Below are 19,418 nucleotides of genomic sequence, written 5' to 3' on the forward strand. Positions count from 1 at the left end.
ATGTGCTATCGCTTTGTCGAGTGGAGTAATCGCCGGAGCCGGAGTCGTCTCCTTCCGGCAGAAAACTCATTTCTTCCCTGACATTACGCACTCCCGGCTGAGCGATCCTCGCGCTGCAGTAGCTCCCGCTTGCTCCCCCCCCCGTTAAATAATGAAATATAAAATACAGCGCTTCATTGTCTCTTAATCTATTGCCTCTCGGTGAACCCTCCTCCCGTGAAACGTTTCAGATGAAATCGCTCTAATTAAACATCTGCCCGTTGACATAAAGGAGATATTTGTTCCAGTCGTCGAAGAGAACTCAAACTTTAATACGTTAAAGCCGTGCAGGGGGAACTGCGTCGTTCCCCTCGCTCCCTCGTCCTAGTTTCACCTCATTTCACCGTGTTTGCCACCCCTTTTTTCATCATTGAACAGCCTGCACCAAGCTCCATGCAAAAAAAAACATCAATTTAAAACCACAGCTAACAGGTGTTGTTGATCCACTGCTGCTTCCACCACAGAGTTCCACTGCGTTATTCTGTGATCTCAGCATTTAAAAAAACCTTTGTTCGGATTAACCTAAGTGACACAGATTTATCAAACGACGCAGCAGTCGACCACGCGCTCCTGTATCTCCATGAGCTAGAATCTGTGATTTTTTCCATGGAGTTTGGTGACGTTTACAAACTAAGGGCCAATTCCAATTCCTATCTTAACCCTCAATCTTAACCCTCAAGCTCAACCCTTAATCTTAACTGGCCCTCGAAACCAAGTGTTGAGGGTTATTTTGTCACTTAGAAATGGGACACCCCTTAAATGCAGATACGTCTTCAGACTGTAGGGGGCAGAATAACGCGAAAGCTGCGTCCAAGAAGAAGAACTCATTTACGTCAGGATTATTTATCACGATTAGTTTGTCAGTCAAGTTATTAGGTTGTCAGTTAGTTATAAGATGATACTCATACAAATACCACAACCACGGACATATTCAACGATAGAAAACGATCGCGTGTCCGCACCGGCCGGCTATTGACAAAAGATCGTAAAATAAAAATAAATGTTACGTCAGTAATTCATAACATGGACCTAAACTAAGATAATACAATGGTTTTCATCATTTTTATATCTCTATTAACAAAGAAAACACTTAATATGTAGTGTATTTGTTTTGCTGCTTTTGGCGCCATCTTTGTTGTGTCAAAACACGCAATGCATTCTGGGTAGCCCTCGCTCCCAAGGGTGGTCTCGGAAAAATCTCAATATTGAGGCCGATACAGCCCTTAAACTTGCCCCTCAACTTAATATTTCTGAGAATCGGGACAGCACTTGCACTAGAGGAAGCGCACATTTTTGAGATTGAGGGTTAAGATCGAGGGTAAAGCAAGGAATTGGAATTCAACCTTAAGTTTCCAGTCCAAAAAAAGGCTGTCTGACAATGATATATAGTAGAACACATATCCTTAAGATATTATATAGTTAAATTAGTTAAGAATTTATAAGGTGAGTCCTTTGTTAGGTGGCTAAAATTAGCCTTAGCGTCGCTGGCGTATTTGAATCATTTATATAAATTAAAAATGTCAGTATGTTAAGATAAGATAAGACTTTAGCCGGCGCACCAGCTGAGGCTGTGAGGCATCCGTCTGATTGAGAGGCAGAAAAAATGACAGTGTGCGTTTTTTTCTATTTGCGCTCAAAAGTATTGACAGTGTTCTGGCGGCGCATCACGTCGCTGTCAGCATTATTTACCTGCTGAAATTAGATTCTCTGAAAACACATTCTGCTGCAGAGTGATGGGGGGGAAATTAGAGAGAGCGCCGATAAGCTGCACAAGTCATTAAACACTGTTTACAGTCGGCTATTTCTTTCTCCGTTGCAGTGTTTGCCCACCGAGGCCCGTGAGGTCACACGATGTTGTCATGACAGATGCAGATGCAATTCTAACTGAACAAATGAGCCAAATAAAGTATTCTCTGGTCCGATACGTGTCTCTCGTGCACTTTGGCGACGACTAAATGATAAATAAATGTATGCAATCTGGCTCGTTTGGCTTTTCCGACCGCGTGAAACTTCATTATCCGAACGCTAAGGACGTTGTTTGTTGCATCATTCGATTCCCAGAGATATAATTTAATTTTCTTTGACTTTGAATGCAAAATAATTTCATGACAGAGCTGCAGCGGATGGTTCTCGCGGCGCCTCCGTAATGAATGTTAATGAATCAGGCCATCTGCTTCGATTCCCAAAACTCTGACTATAACTTAGTTTCCCTGCACGTTTAAGTGGAGCTACAGTCGTAGCCGTTCACTTGTTGGCCCAGTTTACAAGCATTAGCGGGGAATCAATTTGTTAAATGAAGTGTGTTCACCTCTGCTACGCCAGTTGTCAATATGCCTGCTTTCAGCTTGTTAGTATCAGGAAGTTCCTGGCTAGGTTGTGGCTAGTTAGCATGTCAAGCACAATTCTGAGTCTTAACAATAATCAATTTAAGCCGGAAAAGTATGACATCTGTCCCCTTCTCTGAATATCACCACATTTTTGTCTCTGTTTCTTCTATTACTTCCACGTTTTAGCTGTGTGTGGGAACTGTGGTGCATTAGCATAGCTAGCTAGCTTGAGTCCAAGTCTGGTCCAGCATTTTAAGTCTATTTTATGCCCTAAAGTCTGGTTTGCACCCTTTTCACATTGTTAATATCAGGTGTTTGTTACTTTAGCTTGTGGCTAGTTGATAGCATGTCAAGCACAATTTACAATATTCAATCTAAGCAACAAACAAAAAAACTACCTTCAATATCACAATAACGCGTTTTTTTTTTTTTTCCGCTAATGTCTTATTTTGTCAGGTGTTAGATGTGGGTGGGAACAGTGTTGCATTAGCATAGCTAGCTAGCTTGAGTCCGAGTCTGGTCCAACATTTTAAGTCTATTTTATGCCCTAAAGTCTGGTTTGCATCCTTTTCACATTGTTAATATCAGGCATTTGTTAGTTTAGCTTGTGGCTAGTTGATAGCATGTCAAGCACAATTTACAATATTCAATCTAAGCAACAAACAAAAAAACTACCTTCAATATCACGATAACACGTTTTTTTTTTTTTGCGCTAATGTCTTATTTTGTCAGGTGTTAGATGTGGGTGGGAACAGTGGTGCATTAGCATAGCTAGCTAGCTTGAGTCCGAGTCTGGTCCAACATTTTAAGTCTATTTTATGCCCTAAAGTCTGGTTTGCATCCTTTTCACATTGTTAATATCAGGCGTTTGTTAGTTTAGCTTGTCGCTAGTTGATAGCATGTCAAGCACAATTTACAATATTCAATCTAAGCAACAAACAAAAAAACTACCTTCAATATCACGATAACGCGGTTTTTTTTTGTTTTTTTGCGCTAATGTCTTATTTTGTCAGGTGTTAGCTGTGGGTGGGAACAGTGGTGCATTAGCATAGCTTGCTAGCTAGCTGAGCTAGAGTCCGACTCTGGTCCAATGAAACATTTACATGTTAACATGTATTTTAAAATTCCAGGCGGTAGCCGGTTTAGCTTGTGGCTAGTTGTTAGCATGTCAAGCACCATTTTCAGTCACTCTACCATCCATTAACTTTACAATATTGAACTCTTTAAGCTAACGGAGTATGAAATCTGCCTACCAGCCTGACTATTGCCATGTTTTTGCTTTGCTTCCTGTTACTTTTGTGGTATTAGCTGCGTTGTAGCTGTGCATGGGAACTGTGGTGCATTAGCGTAGCTAGCTAGCTTAAGTCCATGCAGTCGTAGCTTTACTCCCAATCTGACACAATTGTTGTCAACTAACACGTTTACGTGTTTTTTTTTTAAAAAGTCTGGTTTTAGTCGGACTAGCACAATAATTTGTTGTTTTGCTAATGTCATTTGGCTCATTGTTGACATTTTTTGCGTATGTTTTCTCTTCAACAGGAGGAGCCAATCCAGGGCTTTAAGGTGGGAAGTTACCTGGAGTTCATGGAGGGACTGGAGACAAAATACAGAGACCTGGTTCTGACCGACATGAAAACTATACGAAACCCTGTAGGGTAGGAATGTTATGTTTTGTAAATGAATTGTAAAAAAAGAAGAAGGGAATTAGACGACGTCTAATCCGTCTTAACGTCACTGGTGCTTGGTTTTAAAGAACCCTGTAAATATCTACAGACACGTAATCCTGTAAATAACAAGAAAATCATTCAATTTCTGCCACAAAACATCACCAAAAGTGTAAGTTTCACAATTTCTCCAGATATATGGAGACGGAAGCTTTAAAGACTGAACAGAACAGAACTCTTTACTTTGTTTTATTTATTCAAACATGATAAAAAAATAACAAAAAAGAACACATGGAATTAGAGTAAAATGTCTTTAAATAAACAATAATACGAACACTTTACGTTTATTTATCAGTACAAAGGTTTTGTTTTTTCAGAACTTAATTATCTGGAGGATTATTTGGAGTATCTGGTGAAGTTAATAGCTTTTTATTCCACACTTCTCTCTTTGTTTTTCCTCTCTCCAGTTGCCATAGTAGAGACTTTGTGCTAAAAAACACTTGTTTCCACACGAGAACAAAGACAGGAGGATTATGTCCCTTCATTAATTAATGCACTGACTTGTTTCTTCATTAGCGAGAAACAGCAGCGCTCCGGTTTCTTTTTAAGTCTTTTTTATTGTTCAGTAAATCGTAGAGAAACCACCCGAGTACAGCGAGTTAATCCACAGCTAAAGATCAGAATGATTCTTTCTTTCTGTGTTTGTTTCTTTCTGGACAAAAAACACTTCACAATTTGAAGAAGAGTTGCTAAAATGTACAGCGATAGACTGTATATAATAAAAAAATGAGCCCAAGTGGCTAAATAAATAAGTTATTCTATTCAGAAATGTTTATTTGTCTCATGTTTGCCGACTTCTCTTCAGGTTTTTTCCCCTGGTTCCTCAACACCTGACTCAAATACTCAATAATCAATCATATTCCAGGTGTCCACCTTGTTCCTGGAGGCTTCTTCTGGAGTCGTAGAAGAAGAAGAAGAAAGTTTCACTCATGGCTTCAGGATCACCGTGTTCCTGCGGTACATGAACATCCTGCTCTTTGTAAAATAACCCGGTGTTGACACTAAAGCCCAGGACTCCGACTCTTTGTCTGTCTCTTTGTCTTGTCTTTTAAATAAAGAGTGTTGAAAATGTTCCCTGATTCACAAGCTCTCGTAGAACCACGGACTTTGTCTTCAGGCCCAGTTTGAGGACCAAGCCAAACCGAGTTCATGTTAACCACTGAATCATTCAGATTCCAGGAACGACGTGACGTGTCCAGAAGAAACTGTCCAGACGTGTGGTGGACGATCCGAGTGGGTGAGTTATCTCCTCTGTCCCAATTTTTTTCCTTTCACCGCAACCTATCTAGGCAGATGGCTGCACGTTCTTTGAATCTGGTTCTTTGAGTTGTGATTTTCTTCCTCACAAAGATTAGTGCTGGGCTCTTTAATGGCGTCAACGTTGGCGCACATTAGCGCGTGACCCGTTTCCATGACGACTGACCGGAAAAAGACGCACGAGACGCCATGTTTACGCGACTCCCGATTGTAAAAATGAGTCGCTAAAGTAACGCTAACCTTTAAAAACAGAGGCACACATACGCAGTACACAGGTACGCTGGTTATTTGTAGCGCTGCTCGTTTCCTTTAATCAACAGACCGCTCCAGTTCCACTGTAGGCGCGCTAACGGCATGCTAACACAGCTAATGGAGCTAACTGGTAAACGGTGCCTGCACTCTTAGAAATAAGGGTTCCAAAAGGGTCCTTCTACAAGGGCTGAGGTTCTACCTGGAACTATTTGCTTCTGAAAAACCCTTTCCTGAAGTAAAGGGTTTTAAAAGGGTTCTTGGTAACACTAATGGTTCCAGTAAGAACCATTTTGATCCAGAGAACCGTTTAAAACCACTTTCCTGAATAAAGGTATATATAAAGGTTCTACTGTGTGTCTCACTCTGTGTCTCTCTCTGTGTCTCACTCTGTGTCTCACTGCGTGCCTCACTCTGTGTCTCACTCTGTGTCTCACTGTGTGTCTCACTCTGTCTCACTGCGTGTCTCACTCTGTGTCTCACTGTGTGTCTCACTCTGTGTCTCACTGCGTGTCTCACTCTGTGTCTCACTCTGTGTCTCACTGCGTGTCTCACTCTGTGTCTCACTGCATGTCTCACCCTGCGTCTCCGTCCTCTCACTGCAGACTCACAGCGGTGAGGATATCAGGCGTTTAACAGTCACATCACGCCGCATCGATCCTGGTTTTGACCTTTTGAAGCCGCAGCCACTAGGGGGCAGAACACCTGCAGAGGACGACTGTTTGTTTGACATCATTTCGGCTGCTGTGTAAAGTTTATCAGACGTCACTGTGTGAGGAGACGACGGCGGATAAAAGAAGAAGAGTCGAGGTGAGAAACACGAAAAAAGAAACAACAACAATGAGCCCAAATTTAACAAAATAAAAGCCTTTCCCCACACGGTCAACTCAATTACTGAGCTGGAAGTTTTTTAAAACTTATTCATGTTTTAATATTCAGTAGCACAACAATGTTTTCTAATTTTATGGATTCCTCTTTGTTTGTTTGTTTGTTTTTGGTAGATTTTATTCCTGCTATTATAACGTTGTGTTTTTATTCTTTCTCTTTATGTGAAGCACTTTGAGGACCTCGCAGTTATTATTATTAACAATATTCTACAATAACAATGAATCCTATTTTCTTACATTGTTTCAAAAACACACACCAGAGCAAAGTCTCTGTATGTTTACGGGAATAATCGCGTCGTAATGTGGTCGTTTATCACATTATATCGTCTTCTTTGGGCCTTATCACGCAATACGTTATGCAAATAACGTATTTAAGGAACTATATAAGCAAATTTTAAGGTAATTTCTGCATGTTTTGTCATGAGAGGACCAATTTAAATGACTATTTTGAGCAGAATTGTGAAGATTAAATCAAAAATAGTAAATAAAGCAGTTAAAAATCCGTTTTACGACACATAGAAATGAAATATAATTATAAAATTTGAAACAAAGCTGATAAAAGTCAAAGTGTGAGACACAAAAACCACAACAGTGAGCTGAAATTTGCCAAAATGTAACATTATTCTGAAGATTATGTATAAATACGTTATTTAACACATTATAGCGTCCACTTTGCGCCTCATCTTATGATCTAATAGTCACATATATTATGTTTATCGGTGTTAGCTGATGCTTTTTGACATGTTTTCCTATGGAAAAATGACAAAAGTGACAGAAACTGTGAAGATTAAATGAAAATATTTAGATTTTAATGCCAATTTGACACGTTTTTCCACATAAAAGTGACTAAAATCATGATTGATGATAATTAAATCAGAAAATATAATGTTCTATCTCCAAACTGTGTCTGTAAAGCACTAATCGGCACTAACTTCTGTCTAAGTTTACGTTTGGAGCCTGAGACAGTTTTTGTTTTCACATTTTTCCCACCAAAAAAATAAAAAAATAAACTGACAAGTTAAAGACGTTAAATATGAAGATGAATCAGACTCAGACGCAGAGTGAAGTAAACCATTAACACTTTTGACAGAGAGAAGTGTATCCAGATGATAAATGACTTAAAATAAGTGTTTGTTTTTAAACTTTAAACTCATTCTGCTCAAAGTAAACAACAAAGTTGATTTAAGCAGTTGTTAAAACTGTTGTTTTTAATTATAATTTCTTCTGAACTTCTGAGGAACTTAAACAGTGTCAGAATAAAACTGATGTGTTATAGTGTGTCGTGTGCAGGTGGGCGTGGCCAGGTGGGCGTGGTCAAGTGGGCGTGGCCAGCCGTCGTCTGCAGAAACAGTTTCAGGTGAGTGGATCGTCACAGCTGCTGTTAATTTCTCACTCAGCAGCTCATATGAGTGAGTGAGTTTATATATATATATATATATATATATACGCTCTTATTGTGAAAAAGGAACCAAAATATCACATAAAAGCTTTATTAGCGTCACAACTGGGACGTTTACAGTGTGACGCAGCAGCAAAGACGGTCAAAAGTTAGGCTACTAAAGAATAAATGATAAACAATTGTATTATTATTTTCGATATTATTATTATAATATATTATTTAAAAGTTACACACTGCAGCTTTAATATTCAGACAATAATAAATGAATGAAAACATGAACCTTAATGCAATGTTTGCTCAAATAAATCACGTAAAAGTGAAGGTTTAGTTGCCAGAAAACCGGAAAATGACCCAACAATATACAAACAAATGAGTAAATACATGAAATATATGAGTATAGTGTTATTTTCTGTCAGTTTCCACAAACAATTGACTCTCAAACGTAATTACAGAGACTCTAGAACATGGGTGTCAAACTCTGGCCCGCGGGCCAAATTTGGCCCGCCGTGTCATTTCATTTGGCCCTTGAGGCAATATCAAATTAACATTAGAGCTGGCCCGCCGGTATTCAATTTTTTATTTAAATTTTATTAAATATGCCATTGATGTTTTTTCGTTTGTTTTTGAAAGTTGATTTTGCACTTTTAAGTTATATAACCTGTTTATTGTTCCATATTCAGTGTTAAAGCAAGTCAGTGTAGCAAACTGAGCAATAATTAACGTTTTATTTATGCACTTTCTCTTGCTACTTCAAGGCTTGAATGTTTGATTCATTCATTATTGTTATTTTATTTTCAAATTTATTAGTAGCCTGTGGAAAAAGTCTATTTTGATATTTACCTCAGAAGGCTGCAAATAGAAAAGAGGCATTAAATTTTTATCCATCCATTATCTACCGCTTATCCTGTATTTAGGGGTGCATTCAATTTTTATTAAAATTTTATTTGATATGCCATTGATATTTTTTTATTATTATTATTATTTAAAACTCGATTTTGCATGTCACTATAAAGTAATATAAGCCTTTCTTGTTCAATATTCAATGCAAAACTTGTTTGGGTCCCTATTAAAAGGTTAATTTGTTCAACCTTGGCCCGCGGCTTTGTTCAGTTTAAAATTTTGGCCCACTCTGTATTTGAGTTTGACACCCCTGCTCTAGAACGACCTTTGTCTTTGTTTTTTATTTTATTTATCACTTATTTTGATGCATTTTTATCCCTCAGTGTCTCTTAAGACGATAACAAGGTTTTTTTTAGCAGTAAATTTTGCTCCTTCTCCGTCTCAGGTTGATAATAATAATAATAATATAAAATATACATATATATAAAATTGGATTCTGACTCCACTAACGAATCCCTTGATGTTTTTGCACCTTTGAGTGAATAATGAAGTCTGTGTCAACTGAAAAAATCACAGCTGGTCTCACTTTTCAAGTTATTTTTAACTTTAAAGTTGGAAATAGATTTAATTAGAGGGTAAAAGTCAACCTTTATTTATTTGCTCTCAAGTATTTTTTTTTTAGGACTTCGTTGTTATTAATGAATAATACTTTTTTGAGAGGAATCGGCTCATTTTATTTCAAGAAATAAACATAAACGCCAACTTAAAGGTTCAACTCAGAAATAACGACGACGTAAAAGGAGGAAAAATGGTGTCGTTAATATTAATAACAGCAGCGTAAAGTTTGGAGAGAAAAGAAATAGTGATTTATTTAAAAAGTTACAGTAAGTTAATTGCTGTTAAAAGTTGCCGGTTGTGCCTTAGAGGAAGTTAACGGTGTTTTAATTTAATATTTTACAACAATAACAAACTTGTCACGGACTCTCCAGACGTCGTCTTTTATTATTATTATTATTTTAAACCTTTTTGCTTTTTTAATTCTTTGTTTCTAGTTTTTTGTTTTTCCTCTCGCTAAAAGTTAGTTTCCTGTTTTATTTTGTAGTTCTTCCTCGTTTTTCAGTTTAACTTCCTGTCCTGGTTTTCCTACTCCTGATTTCTTCTTTTACCTTTTTTCCTCTTAATCTTTTCGCCGTAAACCCGACAACAATTTTCTTCGTACACGTCAAACCTACACAGACTGTAGTATATATGCCAGGCCTGTGGGTGGCACTGTGACGAAGCGACAAATAATGCACCAAAAAAACAGTAGAAGAAGAAGACGTGCTTGTGAAACTTGCACCGTGTGTAGAAACTCCAAAGAAGAAAACGACAACATTGTCAAATGTAAGACGTTATATTTTTCATTTTAGTGTTAATTGGTTTAAAAGATGAAAAATGCTAATTTATTTGCGATTTACGGCTCCTGAAATGTTAAAAATAACTGCGCGTGTTCTCCTCAGTGTCTACGTCAATGTTCCCATTGGTATTTTTCAGTTTATATTTTACTTTTTTAAATCGTTAAAAAAAATTAACGATAAGTTTCACGTCGCAGCTGCGTAACATGGCGGTCCAAAATGGCCGCCTCAAAGACAACAATTGTACGCTTGATTGTGTTTAGCTTCAATTTCTATGAAATTTCTAATTATTTCATGACAATTTCAGTATTATTTTTCAAACCCTGTAAAAATGTGGAGTTTCGGTTCTGTGTAAAACATCAGGGATTAACCTTCACTGGATTAATTTATTGGACAAAAATCTGACTCTTTTTTTTTTTTATGATGAACTTCACTCACACAGGCAACAAAAAAAAAACCTGCAGGTCGACTACTGGGAGCGGTGAGGCGTGAGCGGATTTATAATGGACACACACTCACACACACACACACACACTGACCTGAACACTCGAATTAATCCAAGCCTGAAATTAAACTATTTGATTCTCATAAATCACTTTTTTTTTTTCAGTCATTTTCAGGTCAGACATTTTTTATTTTAATTATTTAAAGTCTCTTCACGTCAGTGTTTCAACACGACAACATTGAGACCACATTAATAGGTACAGTGCGTTACATTAAAGCAGATTTTATAGGCAGAAATGTGTTTGTTTATGTGTAGAATTACTTTAAAAAAGGTTTGGAATGAGCCTTGGTGTCTTAGGTCTGCTTTGGCCCCGCCCCCTACCTTCACTGGCTCCGCCCTCTGGCTCCGCCCTGATTTAGTTTGATTACCTCCACCTGTGTCTCGTTGTTTCCTCCCATTTGTTTGTATCAAAACTCACCGTTTTCTCTTCGTTCTCAGTACCTCTTTGTTTAAAACTGATTGTTTTTATCTACATTTACGTGATTTAAACACTTAGCGTCCGTTGAGTTCACTTACGGGACGTATTTAGATGTTTGTTGTTGATTATTTTTCTAAGTAGCTGAATTTTGTGGGGCAGTAAATGACCTGAAACTTGTTGTTATGTCGCTGCGGTCATTTTTACTTCGTTTTTTCTTAAGGTGAATAAGGCGTCAGAAATGAAACGATGCTTTAATTGTAACCACGACGACGACTTTTATGAGTTTAGTCTTATTTTAGCAAAGTGCAACGACAATTAAAGAGCTTAAAAAATTAACTATATCTCATTAAAATACTAAAGTAAAAATAAAACTACACTGAAAGTCAAACAGCACCTGCTTAATTCATGAATAAAACATAAAAAAAAATAAGATATTAAATGATTTAAGAACAATTAATCAATGTTTATATAGCACTTAATATCGGCAAGGTACTCAAAGTGCTTCACATGAAAAAGAACACTATAATAATACACAATAAAACAGTAAAGAGAACCACAAAATAAGAGTTGATATAAAACAACTTCAACAAGATTATGTGAAGAACATTTAGTCCAAAAAATGTCTCACTGTTCTCGTCGTCAAACAATAGAAAACACAAACAATAGAATAAAATATACAAACAATAAAATAGTGGAAGATAAAGCAGACAAAAAGATAAATATTCACTCCAAAAAGTGAGTTCAGAGCTTTTATTTTGAAACGTGTGCACGTGTTAAAATAGTTCTTGTTCTAAACTTCCAAATCCGTTTTGTTTTTGTAGAAACACACAGAAAAACTTAAGTTTATCTTGGAAAAAAGTGTCAGAAAACCTCACTTTTTGAACATAAAAAACCTTAATAAATCTTTAACATGATGATCATAAGTGGATTAAAGCTGCAAACGTTGGTTTTCGTTTGTCAGTGAAGACGTTCGAAGACACTTTTGCCCGATAAAGACGCCACGTTTTTGGCCCAAATATTCAAAAACTCCAACCTCGACCACGTTGACTTGTTGATCCCCTGCTCTACGGCGCCCTCTGGTGGTCACACAGGGTTCTCTTACGCCCCTTACAGGACTTGAACTTTACTTTTAAATGAGCCAACGCTTCGCTGGACGAGCTCCAGAGCCCAGGTGACCCTCCTCTCACCTGTGTTTACTTTCACCGTGTGACCGATCATCAGTCAGCGGTTCCGCTTTGACCTCTGGTTTCAAACCCTCGCCTCATTAACTCTCACACACACACGAGAGCGCTCGCTGCGTTTATCTCCGTTAAGCGGCGAAAGCCTCGTTATCGGAGCAAACCGAGCGCTCGACGACGACGATAATGACGACCTTTTAGCGGATAATGATCTGTTGTGATTGTGGACGTTTTCGCGTCAGGTCGACGGCGAGTCGTTTTTTTTCCAAACAGATCATTGTCTGTAATTAGCTTTGATTAAGGGAAGCAAACCTTCCCCTGACTCTGTCTGAGTCTCCGTCTTTACTCTCTACGCTCTCTCGTCTCACCGCTGTTTATGCTCCACTCGTTTCAAAGTAGAAGCCGATTCATGAAAAGGAAAAAAAAGATCTGACGGAGACGGCGTTTTAGGGTGATGTGAAAATCTAAAATATGGATACTTGAGAAAAACAATGACGTCATATTCCCATTGTCTTGTGTTTGGAGATCGTTGTCAATGAAAAGAAACTAAAATCAGCCTGAAAAGACGCTAGCTATCACGCGGTCACAGCTAGCTAGTGTTTTTAGTCGCTAAATATTCAGTTACAACGTTACAGCGCCACTTACAGTCCTGGCAAATGTACTGCAGCGTTTTTTTTAGTCAAAGTGTGGACGGAGACATTTCCTGAACACGATGCCGTCTTTACGGGGAACTTTTCCCGAAAACGGCAAAGACATCTGGACGTGGCCTCGGTCTGTTTTCGCGTAAATAGCGAGTTCCTAGTTTTCCTAGTATCTTTTATTTACTTTCTTGTTGTTCAGTACCTGATGACGTACGGTGGCCCAGAAGTGCAAACTATTATTGCAACGCTTTTACGAAGATAACTTTCACTTTGGATATCTGATCTATCTGATCTATATCTATTACGATACTGAGAAGCTAACGATGAATCTTGTCTGTGGTCTTTCCGCAGGAGAAGCATAAGGAGCGCAAATTAGCTTCTATTTTTCTGCTTTACGGTTCCCATCCGTCTTTTACCGCTTCATCGTCTACATGAGGGTCACCACAGGGGGGCGCCATGTCAATCTCAGCTACGCTAGCTATCACAAGGTCGCAGCTAGCTAGTGTTTTTAGTCGCTAAATATCCACACGGAAACGGCACGAAACGCAAACAAACAGACATCATTTCTCTTTCTTTCCTCTGTCTCTGTTTTAGGGATAATGCATAAAACGTCTTCTTCTCTGTTTTTTGGTGTAGCGTTACAGCGCCACTTACAGTCCTGGCATATGTACTGCAGCGTTTTTTTAGTCAAAGCGTGGACGGAGACATTTCCTGAACACGATGCCGTCTTTACGGGGGAACTTTTTCAAAAACGGCAAAGACGCCTGGACGTCGCTAGCTACCACAAGGTCGCAGCTAGCAAGTGTTTTTAGTCGCTAAATATCCACACGGAAACGGCACGAAGCGCAAACAAACGGACATTATTTCTCTTTCTTTCCTCTGTTTCTGTTTTATGTTTAAGGCGTGAAACGTTTTTTTTTGGTGTAGCGTTACAGCGCCACTTACAGTCCTGGCATATGTACTGCAGCGTTTTTAGTCAAAGTGTGGATGGAGACATTTCCTGAACGCGATGCCGTCTTTACGGGGCGGAACTTTTCCGAATCTGGACGTGGCTTCGGTCTGTTTTCGCGCAAATAGCGAGTTCCTCTTTTTGTGTTAGCTTCGCTACAACTCTTCCTCAAGTATCTTTTATTTACTTTCTTGCTGTTCAGTAACTGATGACGTACGGTGGCCCGGAAGTGCAAACTATTATTGCAACACTTTTACAAAGCTGGAGACAAAAGAAGATAACTTTCACTTTGGATATCTAGCAGTTATTCCACCGTTTCGGGATGACGGTACTGAGAAGCTAACGGTGAAGCTCGTCTGTGATTGGACGGTATTTCCCGCAGGAAGTCCTGAGCTCTACCGTAATGACAAGTATAAGGGGCGCAATTCAGCTCCGTTTCTCTGCTTTACGTTTTCAATCCGTCTTTTACCGCTTCATCGCCCACATGAAGGTCACCACAGGGGGGCGCTGGCTGTGCCAATCTCAGTTATCATAGGGCGACAGATCGTCCATTTCTGAAGTTCCAGATATCGCAAACGGCCTCATACTTACGGTACCAGAAGGGCTAACGACTCAAGAATCCTTTTTCTTGACGTCTCATTTCCTTCTTACTTCTTCATCGCGTTCTTATCTAAATTATTTTCGACCTCGCTCGCTCGCCGCCGTTTCCCGCTTTTCTCTCCCGTTCCAGCAGCCGGAGGACGACACATTTTTTATAAAAGATAATCGTGTTTGTGAAACTCGCAGCTCGGCGCTAACCCTGCGGGGAGTTTATTTTTTTCCGTCTATTAGCATTTTCCATTTTCTCTGGTCAATATTTCCCACAATGGGGTTGAGCAGTATTGTTCATTGTGTGCATGCGAATCAGGCGACTTTGGGGAATTTGGGGAAGCGTCGCCGAGTATGCAGAAAAGGTCACCGAAAAGGACGTTTAATTAAGACCCCGAATAAGTTTGCTTGTGTTATTTTACCAAAGACACAAACTTCTTCTATCCCCAAATCTGCAGCGAGTGATAACACGAGCTCATCACCTCCTTCTCTATTTGTTCCTCTTTTGTCTGCGAGGCAGCGAGCGAGCGCTCGCTCCGTCGGCTCCTTCTTTAATCTAAAGTGCGGCGTCCTGGTCTTGTTAAGAATGCAGGCTACAGGCTCTTCTGACCAAACTCTTTCTCCCCGCGTGTCGTCGAAAACGGACGACAGGAATAACAAACCGCCTCCTGTGGAAAGCCCTGCACAGTTTAGACTCCAGCTCCTCTCGCCCCCTCGTTGCTTTTTTTTACGGCCCGTCGGATTGATGTTTTGCTTCCCTAATCCGCCGTAAGTCCAGAGATATCCGAGGTCGGCCGGTACATGAGGTTTCTGCTGCCCGCTGGCTACGGAAAAACAACCAAGGCCTCAGTGAACCTGAAGTGTCAGTGTTGCTGTGAGAAAAGCCTTGAAAGTAAACGGCGTTAGAAAGCAGGAACTTGGGCTTTCGAGTTCAACTTTTTGATGCTGCATTAATACAGAAACGTGCACAGATGTCCATTTTATAATGAATTTCCAATTTTAAACGGGCTGCGGCGTCTGTCGTTCACCTCTCGTTGACCCCGCTAACCTATTGTTACAGGTATTATAACTTAATCTCCGCTAATCCTCTTTGCAGCTAAGCTGCTAAATATAGAGCGACGACCACAGGAGACATTTAATCTGTGGGAGTTTCCCCTGATTGAAGTCTTGTCTCAACACAAAGAGAGTGAATCTTGTGCCGATGACGGCGATCGAGAAGCTTTGTGTGAATGTGTGAAATTGATCACCGATACTTTGTGTTTCTTTCAAAATAAAAGAATATATTAAATAACATTTGTTTTCTATGATGAAAACGTATTGAAATATTACACCAGAAGTAGCAGCTAAAGGCTAAAGTGGAGCCAGAAAGTTTTTTTTTGTTAAATTCTAACTCTGTCAAACTCTAATTCTAATAAAACTCATCACAGTCCATTCAGACACAAAATATCATGGGAAATAAAAGGAGGGAAATAAAAACGTCACGGTTCTGCAAAATGAATCACCTGGTGACCGTTAACGGTCAAAGGTCAATATTTAATGACAGTCACTTGAGATGTGAAAAGATTAAAGAAGGGAAAATTGCCGTTCTGCTTTAGGGATTTTGAATAAGTTTCTAAAAGGTGGAAACTAAAGGTTCCTGGTGAACTCCCGCCCCACCAGTAGGTGGAGTATTAAGCCCTGCTCACCAAGCAGAAAAAAACCTTTTGGACAACAGAAAAAGATAGTCATCCAACCCTCGAACCTCTTATCCAAGGATCTTTCCTCTGCACCGCCACCCAATGGTGAAGTGGGGAAACTACAGGACCCTGACGTGCGAGTATACCAGGGTCAAGTATTGAATCCAGCACTGGTCCTGTTCCTTTTTGAACTGCCAACATGGTGGTTCAAAGGGACCGACTAACTCTAACACCAGGATCCGCGATCTTCGTCGCACAATGCGACCATGTGCGCAGAAGTATAGCAGGGCCTTATTAAGGATCAGATTATGGTCAAGTTTTGCGATAAACCGGTCAATCTCCATGGATTTAAAGTGTGCGGTGACAGGTTGACTCCTACATCCCGGTCCTGTTCATTTCTGTTGCCTGCCAACATGGTGGTTCATAGGGACTGGCTAACCATAAACCTAACCCGGGTTCCGTGATATACGGTGGGCAATGGGACCATGTGCGCAGAAGTATACCAAGTCCTGGTCAACTAGGATTGTGATAAACCGGTCGATCTCTATGGATTTTAAGGTGTGCAGTGACGGGTTGAATCCTTCATGTTTGCCTGCCAACATGGTGGTTCATAGGGGCCGACAAACCCTAACCCAGGGTCCGCAATATGCGGCGGGCAATGCGACCATGTGCGCGACCAAGTATACCAGAGCCTGGTCAACGAGGATTGCGATAAACCGGTTGATCTCTATGGATATTAAAGTGTGCAGTGACAGGTTGAATCCTGCATGTTTGCCTGCCAACATGGCGGATCATAGGGACCGACAAACCCTAACCCAGGGTCCGCAATATGCAGCGGGCAATGCGACCATGTGCGCGACCAAGTATACCAGAGCCTGGTCAACAAGGATTGCGATAAACCGGCTGATCTCTGTGCAGTGACAGTTTGAATCCTGCATGTTTGCCTGCCAACATGGTGGTTCATTGGTTCATAGGGACCGACTAATCATAACCCAGGGTCCGCGCTATGGGACGGGCAATGCGATCCATGTGCACGGAGGTATACCAGGGCCTGGTCAAGTTTTCCGATAAACTAGTTTGCGATCTCTCTGGATTTTAAAGTGTGCAGTGACAGGTTGAATCCTGCATGTTTGCCTGCCAACATGGTGGTTCATAGAGGCCGACAAACCCTTACCCAGGGTTCCGCAATATGCGGCGGGCAATGCGACCATGTGCGCGACCAAGTATACCAGAGCCTGGTCAACGAGGATTGCGATAAACCGGTTGATCTCTATGGATATTAAAGTGTCCAGTACCAGGTTGAATCCTGTATGTTTGCCTGCCAACATGGCGGATCATAGGGATCGACTAACCCTAACCCAGGGTCTGTGATATTCGACGGACAATTCGGCTCGCTTGGCATGCGTGAGGCAGTATACCAGGACCTTAAGGATCAGATTATGGTCAAGTTTTGCCATAAACTAGTCAATCTCCATGGATTTAAGGTGTGCAGTGACGGGTTGGATCCACCACCCGGTCCTGTTCATAGGGCCTGGTTAACCATAACCCTAGCCCGGGTTCCGTGATAAATGACGGGCAATGGGACCATGTGAAAGTATACCAAGTCCTGGTCAACGAGGATTGCGATAAACAGGTCGATCTCTATGGATTTTAAGGTGTGCAGTGACGGGTTGAATCCTTCATGTTTGCCTGCCAACATGGTGGTTCATTGGTCCATAGGGACCTACTAACCATAAGTCAGGGTCCGCGTTATGCGACTGGCAATGCGATCCATGTGCACGGAGGTACACCAGGGCCTGGTCAAGTTTTCGGATAAACTAGTTTGCGATTTTTATGGATTTTAAAGTGTGCAGTGACAGGTTGAATCCTGCATGTTTGCCTGCCAACATGGCGGTTCATAGAGGCCAACTAACCCTAACCCAGGGTCCGCGATATGTGACCATGTGTGTGGAAGTACACCAGGGCCTGGTCAAGTTTTGCGATAAACCGGTCGATCTCTATGGATTTAAAGTGTGCAGTGACAGGTTGAATCCTGCATGTTTGCCTGCCAAGATGGCGGACCATAGAGACCAACAAACCCTAACCCAGGGTCTGCGATATTCTATGCGTGATTTGGCTCTCGTAGCATGTGCTCGGCAGTAAAACCAGGCTGAGGTTGAGGAGTGATTTTCTAAAAAAAGTTCCTCTCAAAGACAAAGAGTCGCAGCTCGTTGAGATTCTCTCCACGCGTTCCGTCGTCGCCGTCGCTCCAGAGCCAGAAAAGCCATTTGGTTAATCGAGAGCAACGACTGTTTACAGCCGAGCGATGGTGTTGATGTTTTCAGACGGAGCCGGCGAAACATACAAAGCAGCTCCGAAATGCAATTACTGTTCGACGAGAGTGGCCGTTAATTAAGCCTCAAGTAACATCGCGCATCACAAGTGAGAGAGTTTCACTGCGACTGCGTTTGTGTCGTCGTTTGTGTCGATTAAATACAAACGGGAACATTTGTTTCTGCCTTTAGACGCCGATTCTGATTGGTTTGTCCGTTTCATTTCATCTCTACAGGTGAAATAATACCAAATATTTGCTATTTTAAAGGGTTTCTGCAGGTTTAAAGCCAAATTTTAGACCTTTTTAAGATTAATATTTGTCGGAACATTGTTCAAAAGTAGTTAGTAGTTAGCATTAGTAGCTATTGGTTCTTTGTTTGTTCCCCGTAACATAAATCTAATCATTTCGCCCCAAAATTAAATATAAATTTAACAATATGGTACAGATTTTTACATTTTTTTCAATCTTAATTGTTCGTTTTATTCATTTTGCGACATCGGTTCATGTTTTTCTTTGAAATTGGACGTCATGCTAACTAGGAGTTGTAATAATGATGATCTTAATGTTATTTATCTTGCTTTGCTCTTCGTTGAAGTTGTCACAAACGATTTTAACACACACACACACACACGTAAACGAACACACACACACACACACACACACCCATATTTCCCTATGTGTGTTTGTGTTTAACGGTCAATCGCTGACATTCAGACGTGACCTTATAAAGGCAGCGAGAGATGTTTGGGTCAGTCGTCGTCTCTGGACACGACAAACATCACCAACATCATCTCTCTTCTCTTTACACTCTGTTCACGATTTCAACATCTGTCTGTGTGTGTGTGTGTGTGTGTGTGTGTGTGTGTGTGTGTGTGTGTGTGTCTCCTGGGTGCGCTGACATTCAGAGACAGTGAGCCATGCCGTGCTGTGCCAACCTAACACCCTGATATTGTGCTGACATTTCCCTCCTGCTGGCTCCGGCCTGTTTGCTTTGCCTTTGAGAGTGTGTGTGTCTTTGTGTGTGTGTGTGTGG

The 19,418-nt window shown here is 40.6% G+C and overlaps 1 protein-coding gene across 1 annotated transcript in view; it reads left to right on the forward strand.

The window, feature by feature from the left end:
* tbc1d32 (TBC1 domain family, member 32) overlaps nt 1-4,025 on the forward strand; it is a gene marked incomplete at both ends in the record, with an annotated part of 70,867 nt that extends 66,842 nt beyond the window's left edge. The window contains one exon of the mRNA XM_083898620.1: nt 3,906-4,025. Within this exon, the coding sequence (XP_083754746.1) occupies nt 3,906-4,025 (120 nt within the window). The remainder of the gene's footprint in view (nt 1-3,905) is intronic.
* Nucleotides 4,026-19,418: the final 15,393 nt, after the last annotated feature.

This window comes from Microchirus variegatus (genome assembly GCF_963457635.1).
Source record: "Microchirus variegatus genome assembly, chromosome: 12".
In the NCBI taxonomy this organism is placed as follows: Eukaryota; Metazoa; Chordata; class Actinopteri; order Pleuronectiformes; family Soleidae; genus Microchirus; species Microchirus variegatus.